An 11,606-nucleotide genomic window follows, 5' to 3' on the forward strand; every position below is an offset into this window, starting at 1 on the left:
GGATGACTGCAGAGATTCTGTAGCAGCTCCTTAAGTAACAGGATCTCATTGCATAAGAATCTGAAAACAACAGCAATGGAAGTAACAGCAAATACCCAAGCACCTTGTGAGACTTAATGCGTGTTTCAAAACTCCTTGTAAGTGGCTTCTAGAAGCAGATAATTTACATCATGTAAAATGCTCTCTTCATATCAGTAAGATATTGCAGAACAGAGATATCTTTTGAAATCTAATCAATTCCTTTAGGTACCTTATATATAAGACACGAATTTCACAAACACCAAGCACTGTGATGCCATTTGCTGTTTTATTTTGCTATTAACTTGTTAACATAACATGTAAATACTCAAAAAGAAACATGAACATGAATGAGAATGAAAATTAATTCTAAGAAAGAAAAGTTTCACAAGGTAAATATGCAAATTCTTAATACTAAAAATACTTTTCTAAGTGTATGTGACTGTATAAACTTCATTTACTATTTTGCAAAATTACTGGTCCCATAATACTAGGGGGCTACAAAAGAGCACACAATAATTGAATTAAAAGATAACATGAATTTTCCATGAGTATTATGGAGCTCCTTATATACCACTAATTTTTCAACAAAGTAAATTTGAACATATTGAGATAGTTTTGTTTAAGACAGTAAACATACATGCATGTGTAGTCCATGTTTGCGGACACATTAAATTAAGATTTAAGGATGAGAGAACTTGGCTGACTTCCCTGCAATCAGTAAAAGGTTTTGCACATTCTTCGATAGTAGACATAGAAAACACTAAATTTACAAATATAGCATTAGTTTCCTCTCTATTTGTATGTGTGTGTGCATGTGCTATTGTGATGAAATAGGCCTGCTTTTCATCTTTCCTTTTTTTAAAAAAATGTGGTCAATGTTTACAAAACATTTCCCTCAGAATTTAAAATTTTTGGAAGTAATAAACAGCAATAAAAAATGGATACACAAAAAAACCTAACCATAGAGTACTGCTCCAGGATACACTTCAGCATAATTGTAATTAGCAGGTATTAATTAACAGTGATTTCATTTGCTACGCGTAGGCATTCATACATATCTGGAGGCAGACTCATTTGGGTGAGGTGATTGCCATCCAAACGCAGATGCTTGATCTTGGAGTAGGATAGTGGCCCCAGGATCTTACAGAAGCTCTTCACTTCAAACTCTGCAAATCAAAGAATAGAGAACTTTAATGAGTATTTTAGTTACTGGCTTCCAAGAATCTTTACAAAAATTCTCATCTGTATTATCAAGTAAGTCTCAATTAGTAAAGCCTTGTACTATATATCTTAAATTTTGGACTATTAAGGTCATATTTGTAGCTATAAAAATAATGCAGGAATATTTAGTGAACAGTAACTAGGGTGGACAAGAGTATTTCGTGGAATTTCTCGAACAAAAGAACTTAATTATTATTAGAAATTGACTTCTTTTTGGCTTTCAAACTTTTATTTAATGAATATAAATTTCCAAAGTACAGCTTATGGATAACAATGGACTTTTTTTTTTTTTTTTTACAGGCAGAGTGGACAGTGAGAGAGAGAGACAGAGAGAGAAAGGTCTTCCTTTGCCGTTGGTTCACCCTCCAATGGCCGCCGCTGCAGCCGGCGCACCGCGCTGATCCGATGGCAGGAGCCAGGAGCCAGGTGCTTTTCCTGGTCTCCCATGGGGTGCAGGGCCCAAGCACCTGGGCCATCCTCCACTGCACTCCCTGGCCATAGCAGAGAGCTGGCCTGGAAGAGGGGCTACCGGGACAGAATCCGGTGCCCCGACCGGGACTAGAACCCGGTGTGCCGGCGCCGCAAGGTGGAGGATTAGCCTATTGAGCCACGGCACCGGCTAACAATGGACTTTTAAAAAGTATCCTACAAGTATTTAATTATTATCTAAGAACCCTCTTGAAATGTTTATTCTGACCTGAAAAAATTTATATGTTGATGCTGTTGTATGAACAACCTTGCCATATAAGCATCTGGATTTTTGCATCCTAAAATAAGAAGGATTAACTATACGATATCTGATGAATTTTTCAGCAACCATATACTGTGACAGTAGTTAAAAGTCTTGGGGCAAAAAGCACATCATGCCATGTCCACCATCCAAGTTCTTTTTCTTTTCTTCTGTGGTCAAAAAGTAGCCACTGCGGGACAGAAATTGTGATGCAGTGAGTTAAGCTGCTGCTGCTTATGATGCATGTTTTCCCTGTCAGAGTGCCAGTGTGAGTCCAGGCTCCTCCACTTCCAACCCAGCTGAAGATGGCCCAGGTACTTGGATCCCTAAGACTGATGTGGGACAATCCAATGGAGTTCCTGGATCCTGGCTTTGGCCCGACCTAGCCCTGGCTGCTGAGGGCATTTGGGGAGTGGATGGAATATATATCTCTCCTCTCTTTATCACTGTGCCTATCAAATCAATCTTTTAAAAAAAAGCAGCCACCAATGAAAACTGATTCAGTTTTTAATAAAAATTAAGACTTCACTGGATTACATATCTATGTGTATACATAGAAACTATCTATATTTACATATGTCTATTGCAGATTAACACTATTTGGTCACTTATCTTGTTACTTTTGTTCATTCTCAAACTTAGTTCACAATGACTTTAATGGAAACCCAATCACACTGTACTTCTTTTCCTCCAAGATGGTGTCTTAAATAACTCATCAGTCTAATTCCCAGATCTTATCATGGTACCTATTTCTTATAAATGATGAAACAACAGAGAGAAAATTTAGACATAGGACTGAGCTGAAATTTTACCTCTGCCAATTTTCAGTTTTTATACAATTAACTAAGGTATGTCCAGCACTTCACATAGTACCAGTACATAGTATATCCTAGGTAATAAAATATCCTTTCAATTTTTTTCTTTTCCAAATTTTTCACATTAGGAAAATCTGTGATTAGGCTAATTTTTAGAATTGTAAATATGAAAAATAGTTCGAGGTTATACCTTAATAAAGATATAACCTTTAATATTAGACATTGAATACTGAATTACACAAATATCAGATACTCAATTTGATCTTAGACATTAAAAAATCCAGGGCTGTAATATTTATATTTAGAGACAATTTTATGCATGATTATTATCCTGAAAAATATTCTGTATTAAGGAGCTACATGCAGACTAACAAACTATGTCTGACCAGATGTCAAGCAGAAAGAAGGAGCAAAGGTACCTTTTATGTTACATTTTCAAATAACCACCATGTGCTAGGTACTATGTTTTCTGTCCCAGCTTGGTACCAAGGTGCTATTCTGCCATAGGCTGCCTTTCCTATCCCACATGAACTCTGTGCTTCATCCATACAGCGTATTCCAGTATATGTGCCTCTATTTATGCCTTTCTTCCTTCTAGTTTCAGAAAAAGAAGTAATCCTGCTCATATGGCAAAACCCCACTTACTAAAACTGACGGATTTCTTCAGCCCTGACCCATGTTTAATCCTTTTGGAACTATAACCTATCAGAATATTCTTCCCTTGAACCACAGCTGTTTAAAATGTGGGATCATATGTTGCCACATGGTGAGTTTTGTAACAACTTTAGGGGGTTAGTTAGATTAGTGTGACTGTGTATTGGATGGTAGTCCAACAGCACCAACCCTTGCTTGTCTTCCAGATACAGCAAAGAACATGTGGAGTTTCATAGTTGGCAGTTGTGGTCTCCTTTATGAGACCATCCCAACCCTCAAGAAGTTTCATGAAATTGTTGCAGAATTGCAACATATCACATTCATAGGATACATTATAATTTTTCTGATAGCAATATTCTTCTCCAGTATAAAATTGGAACCAAATGTCATTAAATACAGATGTTAAATTTCAACGGATTAAGTTGTAGCTATTATTGCCATAAATATGAATCAGTGTTTCATACTTGGTTTTTCATTTTAAAAACTTTATCCATGAATCTTGGCTTTTCTCTTCTGCCAAATTTTGTTAAAGACTAAGGTGATGAATGGTCCCTGAATCTGTATTGCTTAAATTGATAATGTTTCCATAAGGTCAGAAAGATGCACACAAAATCCAAGTAGATAAGGTCTAACCTCACCCAGAAGATAAATTAAAAATGGAACTATGGCAGCAAGAAAATGGAAAAAACAAACTATAGGAAAATCAAATTAGTGTAAACATTGTGTATAATAAAAAGGGGTTGTATAACAATAATAATAATAAAGATGTCCCAAACCGTCCTCTTGGTTCTCCCCTTCATTCTTGGATTCCCCATCAGAATGCTATGAAAACCATACATACTGTATCAGAGATAAGAGAGGTAGCTGATTGTCATGGAAACAGAGTAACATGTTGAGTACCAAGTAAAGATATCAGGGAAGACCATGAAGATATGGTCTGTTATGGGGACAAATGGGAGGGAGATTTCACCACCTTTCATAGCTCTACCTCTTCTGAACTTGTTTATTCCTCCCTCAGCTGGATATTGCAAATAAACAAATGCGAGACCAAGTCGAAGTCATGAAGGAGGCAAACAATGACAGGTAGCTATCAAGAGATAACACAGTAGGATTATTAATTAAATTTGAAGAAATTCAACATCAAATACTATAATCTTAATTGTTCCTCATCTGCATACTCTCAGAAAAGGCCAGATATTGGATGTACAATTGAACCAGTGTTCTTATATGATTGAATTAGAGATATATTTTTGTGTTGCTGTGTTTAGGCTGTACAGCTTATGCCTTTAATCGCTTGAGGCTGCATCAATTAAACACAGCCATGGCTTTCTACTTACTTTCAAGTTCATTGACCTCCAGGTAATAGTTTTCAAGATTTTCATTAACAGTTGGTATGTTTTTAAGCTTATTATAGGAGAGATCCAGCTCAACCAGAGATGATATATTAAAAGAATTTCCGGGTATTCCACTATCAGCCAATTCATTATGGGATAAACGCAGATACTGTAGGCCATTGAAACGCTTGAAATACTCATCAGGGATGTCACTGATCTTGTTGTTGTCTAGGTAGAGAGTTAGAAGAGATGCGGGGAGGCCAGAAGGCAGTTTGCTCATCTGGTTGAAGCTCAAGTCCAGGTACTCAAGTGATTTAAGACCTTTAAAAGCAGCTGAAACAGCATCTTCTTTCAGCTGATTGTGTTGAAGGTGAACGAAGGTCAAGTTTAGCAGTCCATCAAAGGAACCGAGCTTCGTGATCTTGTTGTGGGTAAGCTGCAGGTCCTCCAGAGATTTAGGAAGCGGCCCCACAGACTCTGTAAGATTGTTGTGGTTTATGTGCAGCTTCTTCAGTTGCTTCAGTTTAGAGAACACTTTTCCTTTTATCTTGGAATTTTCTAGGAGGTTGTGATCTAGAATGAGCCACTGCAGATCAGTGACATTCTCAAAGGCCTTTTCATCAATACGGTCAATCTGGTTATTCCTAAGGTAGAGGTATTTGATTCCCGGAGGTACCATTGGCACACTTTTCAACTTCAGCTCATCACAGTACATGGCAGTTGGATAGTTTTCAGGGCAGTTACACTCTGGTGCACAGTTTGGTGATGAGACCCCATAAATTGAAAGGGGGAAATCATAATCATAGTATTGGCCACTGGCACCATTGACTAATGCCAGGAAGAGAGTAAATGCAGCTAGATTCATTTTCAGCAAATGGTTGAAACCTAAATAGAGTGGAAACATATATTATTATAAAAATGGCATACCTTCAAGAAAAAGAAATTTTATTTTCAATGTTAAGTGCATTAGCAAATATGTATTTTATTTTATGCTTTTTCAATGCATCTACAATAGTGTCTTAAGTGATGTTTTAAAATATTTCATGTAAGTATGTTGGCAAGGGTGTAAGTTTATAACTTCAGGGCAGAGAAAAGGGGACTTCAATTTTGTTTGCATACACAGGCGCCCCCTTTTGGGAGAGCTAAGCTTAATTGTCCTTGTCAGCTCAAGTGCTTCCTGAATGAAATGCCTTCCTGTAAGAAGTTTCTGGGTGATGCTCATTGACCACAATGTTAGAACACAGTTTCAGAATATCCCTCAAAACCAGAAGAAATGAAAATTAGAAGACAATTGCAGACTGTACACTTCACCCTACTATTTGACATCATTAAAATGTCTTGTTAAGAAGATCCTTATTGGAAACATGGGCAATCCATGGGTTGGTTTGGAAGAAGAGTGTTCTTATTATGTGTGTGGGGGGGTGGGAGGAGGATGATAAATTTTAAACTGCCAGGTTATTGTTGGTTCTTAGGAGAGGAAACAGAATTTATGGTGTATTTATAAGATTTCAAGTTTTGTCTAATATTCCATACTTTTAAGTTCTTTACAAAACTCTGTTAGGAAATTAATATTTAAGACTTATGTTTATTAATCAGGAAAAACTCTAAGAATTCCCACATCTAGAAATGGATTCAAACAGGTAGAGAAAGATATTTTATTTCAAGTTTGGAAATTAAATTCTCTCTCTCAATTACAAGTTCTCTACTTTCTTCCTTCCAAAATTTAAGGGGTCATGATTTGCTAATCTGGATTTTAGTGGCCTCACATAATGATAGTACAGGAGCACTTGGAATTAAATAAAAGTTTTATTTAACACTACTATTAGGAAACATGTAGTGAAGGAATCAGCTGACACAGATTTAGTATAAACTCTAAGAGTTATCTTCTCAAATGTACATGTTTTGAAAATGAATATCAATAAAACACATTTTAATTGTTTGGAGGAAGTACAGAATTAGTCATGTAGGTGAAGTACAATTAAGATATAAGGGTTGGACTTTTGTAGAGTGCAGTTATGACTGAGCAAGTTGGTAGCTCTTGGAGAGAAGTTAAATCAAGAAGAACATTCCAATATGTAGCAAAGAATATTATCATCTTCCTCTGAGAAGTATGACACAAACTATTGGCTCACGATGGTTTGGATAAGGAGGATTTTGAGGGCCAAGAATTTTAAATAAATTTTCTTTGCTTTAAGTTTAATCATAAGGCACTTGATTTCAGAAAATGAAACATTTATGAAAGGTATTAGAAACACTTCAGTTGTTGACATAATAGCATCTTAGTAAGTTATTCCCTAAAATTAAAATAGGGACATTCAATTTAGTTTACATGACTTGACCATGATAATAATTCAATAGTACTAAAAATAACATGATGACAGACTCCTAAAATCCCTTATAAATTACAGTATGTTGATACTGTTAACATTTGTCTTGCTTCATTAATAAGCTCCCATTTTATTTAAATTAGTGATAGATAGTCATGGGAAATATAATGTGAGTATTTAATGGTAGCAAAAACAATCTTCCATATTTTTTACAGAGTAAAAATGAGTTTGTGCCCATATAATGCCTCCACTATGAGGCAAAAGCACAATATACTTTCTCCTGTGCTTTCACATATCTGTTGCTGTAGAGGAAATAGGTTTTTCAAAAAGTAAATCATTTTCCAGAATAACTTTAAAATATGTTCCTTAAGACTTACATCTAAAACATAAATCTTTAAAAACAATAACATAGAAGCAAGTAATTATATGTATGTAAGTACTTTAGTTCACATTTTATAACAACATAGGGTGTTTATTATAAAATGCAAAAATATATTCATTGAAAAGTATTTTGAATGCTGATTGAAATGTCCTTCTTTGATCTGATATTAGGTTTCAACAATTCTAACATATATAACTGGATAAATGGCAAACATTTTAATTTCCATTCTTTTTTTCACAGTCTCTAACAATTTCTCATTTTAACTCTGAAACATTTTTAACTTCTCTTGCCAAGCAGTACAGAAAGTCCTGTGTAAAATTTATCTAAAATCCATAAATAATAGAAAGCATATTAAGCAAAAGACAAAAGTAAATGATCACAACTGAATTTGCTGCTGAATAGCAGTTGGAAAAGTGATTCTAGAGTTTTTTTTTTCTTCTTCTTCTGTTCCTGTTACAATAAACACTGTCCCAAATAGTTAGCATCCCCAGTGCAATAGTTAAAACAGCACTTACCTTACTGTCTTGCCTCTGCTTTCGTTAATTCTTAAAGCAGATGCACTGTGGACAAGAATCCACCAATATATGCTGTAAACTCTGTCAGGACGGAGCTGGCTGCCAGATTCTTAGTGATACAAGAGCTGGGGAGGGAGGGGGACCAGCCCAGTCACGCCAGTCTCTGAGTGGAGTTATGTCACTGTGGGGCTCTTGTGGTGTGGCATGAGAACACTGCTCTCTAACGAAGTGCAGGTGGACGTGGTGAGCAAGCACAGCCCTGTTTTTTTTCCCCTATGGATTGAGAGAGAGAGAGAGAGATGTTTAACTAGTTCACATAGCATAGCTTTTCACCAAGAATTAAGTCTTACTCTAAATAAGGCATCTCACAGTGAGAACATTGCTCTCAGAAACCTCTTTACATCTGTGGTTGTGGCAATAATTAAGCTCAATTAACTCAGCCAACTTTCATGTTCATCTAAAGGTCTCATAAATCATAAACAAAACAATTTCAGAAAAATACAAATGTGCAAACTCAGAGGATTGTGGTCCTTCTGCCCATCATTCTTGGAATCCTTTCTGTTTTACTTGGCCTCACTTAATTTTTACCAAGAAGGCAACTTACATTAGCTTTTAAGATATAAAAAATACTTCATATAACTCTGATAGGAATGATAATTATCAACATTTCCATTTTATTTCTTATGCTAAGGGAATTCTTTATGCTGCTCATGTCTGGAACCAATCAGCAATGTTTTGCCTGTTTCTTATTTTGTGGATTTCATTTAGGAATTCACCCAAAACCCTACTTGGAGATAGTATTCTATAGCTTAATGCCAAAAAATAGAAAAGAACAAAGAGAGAAATAAATTTATGTTAAAAATATCACAAGGCAATCATCTTTCATTCTGTCACTGAATGCTAACAGTATGATTTTTTTAAAGCTAAAAGCTATTTGAAGTTTTAATCTCACACAGGCCTGATTTGATATATCTTTCATTGTTAGTTCCTAACATTTGCTTCTAGGAAACGAGAGTTTATTTGAGTCCTTGTCTATTATACTTTTGATAGGATCACCTATACTTATAGGCTTGTTCCACCAAATTTTGATTTACTTATGTTTGTAAGATTTCTTAAAACAAGAAATTTTAATGAAACATATTATACTTTTTCACTTAAAATACCATTTTTTTAGCCATAAAATCAGTGTAAATTTCATTTCCATCACTAATATTGCATTTGTTTGACCAAGTATCTCATTTTTGTTCCAAGAAAATTGAAAAAAAACACCATAATCTTGAAAGTAATTCAGAGATGTGTAGGATGATTCACAAGCATGAAATTTGGCTATTGTTATTCATAAAAATTTTTGAAAGGTATTAGTTTTATAATAAATCAAATGTATAAACATCAGAAATCAAGAAAAAAGACAATAGACAAGTAAATTATAATTAACTGGCCATTCTATATGAGAATTTTTTAAAAAACTGTAAGCATTGTGTTCATTAAACTCTGTAATCTGAGCTCCCTGAAAAATTCTAATGTTTTACTCCTTAGGATTATTTTTTTCATAAGGTTATAACTGTGTTATGTTGTCTAACATAGATTTTAAATGCAAGAAATTTGATTCAGTTTATTTGCAAAGTTGATATTGTCAATGTACTTTTTATAATAAAATTGATTCTATGAGATCAATAGTTGAATAACTGCACATTTGAAAGTTTATTTCATAGGTCTGTTAGAAGAAATGAAGTTAAAATTTATAAACTACTTATTTTCTTGAATTATTCTCAGAATTTTCACATATTTCTTTAAATATAACCCTTTAAAATCCTTATATGTTATTATCACTTTTCTGGAAGTAGAAACAGAGACCCAGAAAATAATTCTGTGAAAATCATCTAATAAGTAAATGTGAAATTAAAATTATGAAAACTATGAATATCTTCACTCATTAAGAAAAAGATGGACAGGACTGAATGAAAACAAAGCAGCTAATTCAATCAGTTCAAAACATTTTATAGGCAATATTATTGCCATTTGAGAAAAAGGAGAAATATTAACTAGGCAATAGTTACATTTAGAACAAATGTTAATTTGTATACTCTTTGCTTGCACATCATGCACTTACAGGAACTTACAAAGCCATATCCATGCTTCAGAACTTTTGGGTGATATTTGAAATTTCTATCCTGACATATAGAGATTCATAGGATTTGTGGAAATGAGTATTGAGATGTAAATGTGTTTTATGGAAACAACAGTTTAAAGACATTGAATTGCACCCATTCCCCTCAGTCTGCCAATGGATTCCCAAAGACTTGAGATCAATAAGAATGATGGTGAACATTAATGCCTGCTTCACTCACCTTGACTGGAACTCAATGCTGAACTTTCCAAAGCCTCCAGAATCAGCACAACTTGATTCTCATTGCTGCCATAAGCATTTTGATGGTAGGTCCTGCTATTGCCAGCCTAGCTTGGTAAGCTCTGAAGACTCCGTCCTAGAATAAGAAAGTAATTAAGATCCAAGACTTTGTGGAAGAGTAGATATAAAATCAAAACTTCCTCAGGGTACTTAATAGTAGTAAAAATGAAATGAAAATGTGGTCTTGACACTCCAGTGTCTTCCTTAAAATGAGTTTGGTGAAATCTATAGAAAAACTTAGGGATTTTGTAGAACACCATATGTGTAATGTCTTTAGTATATTGATTCAGCAAAATGTAAGTTATTAACATATTTAATATCTTACAGTTTTCATTAGTTATTCACAGAATCATAGATCTACAGATTTGGAATGATTCACAGACATCATCAAATTGGTAGGTATTGTTAAATAAATTCTCCAAGTGTTCTGTTGCTGGTGTTTTTTTCTCATGGAATGTTTAAATCTAATGTCTTCCTAGAAACTCATCCAAACAAACGCCAGCATTTTCTTTTGGGTGGGTGAACAGTATTGCATGTTTTCCTGCATTCTGTATTCAGTGGTATATAACAGTTTCTACAATGGGAAGTTACCTGAGAGCATAGAACATGATGAAATGTAAAAACAGTTCACTGAGAATATTCAGGAATGTTCTATTTTATCATCTTACACATTAGGTTTTAAACTAAATTTTTTTCTATATTACAAATTTCATAAAGATAGTTTATTTAAGTATATTTTGAAAATCAGGGAGGAAGAATAAAATCAGAATTTTACATATTTGGAGAATTATCTCAGGGGGAAAAAGAAAATTTTCTGGTGTGTGTGTACAAATATAAAGACATACATACTTTTATTTTCACATAAATAATAAATATGCTTATAGTTTTAACATATTTCATATACTGGTAAATAGGGCATACTTTTCTATGTCATTAGATATTATCTAATGTCACTTTTATATGCTACATGAAATTCTGTTATATAGATACACGATAATATAGGTGTAAATATTTAATATTGGACATTTGCAGTTTCTTACGCTTTGCAAAGCACAATCACATTCAGTGAATTTTTTTAAAAAGGTTTTTTTTTTTTTTTTTTTTGACAGAGTGGACAGTGAAAGAGAGAGAGACAGAGAGAAAGGTCTTCCTTTGCCATTGGTTCACCCTCCAATGGCTGCCGCGGTCGGCGTGCTGCAG

General features: G+C 34.4%; 1 protein-coding gene across 3 annotated transcripts; it reads right to left on the reverse strand.

The window, feature by feature from the left end:
• Nucleotides 1–288: 288 nt before the first annotated feature.
• LUM (lumican) lies at nucleotides 289–10,704 on the reverse strand. Of its 3 annotated transcripts, none has more exons than XM_070051260.1 (4): nucleotides 10,348–10,704; nucleotides 8,000–8,272; nucleotides 4,779–5,660; nucleotides 289–1,187 (listed from the first exon to the last, which is right to left on the reverse strand). In XM_070051260.1, the coding sequence occupies exons 3-4, from the start codon at nucleotides 5,638–5,640 to the stop codon at nucleotides 1,033–1,035; spliced, it is 1,017 nt and encodes a 338-aa protein (XP_069907361.1). In that variant the 5' UTR covers nucleotides 5,641–5,660; nucleotides 8,000–8,272; nucleotides 10,348–10,704; the 3' UTR covers nucleotides 289–1,032. The 3 variants fall into 3 exon arrangements, with proteins under 3 accessions (XP_069907361.1, XP_069907360.1, NP_001182609.1); XM_070051259.1 differs by lacking the exon at nucleotides 10,348–10,704 and adding an exon at nucleotides 8,369–8,555; NM_001195680.1 differs by lacking the exon at nucleotides 10,348–10,704 and having other exon boundaries at nucleotides 8,000–8,073.
• Nucleotides 10,705–11,606: the final 902 nt, after the last annotated feature.

This window comes from Oryctolagus cuniculus, chromosome 11 (genome assembly GCF_964237555.1).
Source record: "Oryctolagus cuniculus chromosome 11, mOryCun1.1, whole genome shotgun sequence".
Classification (NCBI taxonomy): domain Eukaryota; kingdom Metazoa; phylum Chordata; class Mammalia; order Lagomorpha; family Leporidae; genus Oryctolagus; species Oryctolagus cuniculus.

Excerpts from the sequence above, each read along its gene's own strand:
- LUM (XM_070051260.1), bottom strand. The coding sequence starts at position 5,640 with ATGAATCTAGCTGCATTTACTCTCTTCCTGGCATTAGTCAATGGTGCC. Across the intron at positions 1,188-4,778 it reads GGAGGTCAATGAACTTGAAA|AGTTTGAAGTGAAGAGCTTC; the intron begins GTAAGTAGAAAG and ends TTTGATTTGCAG.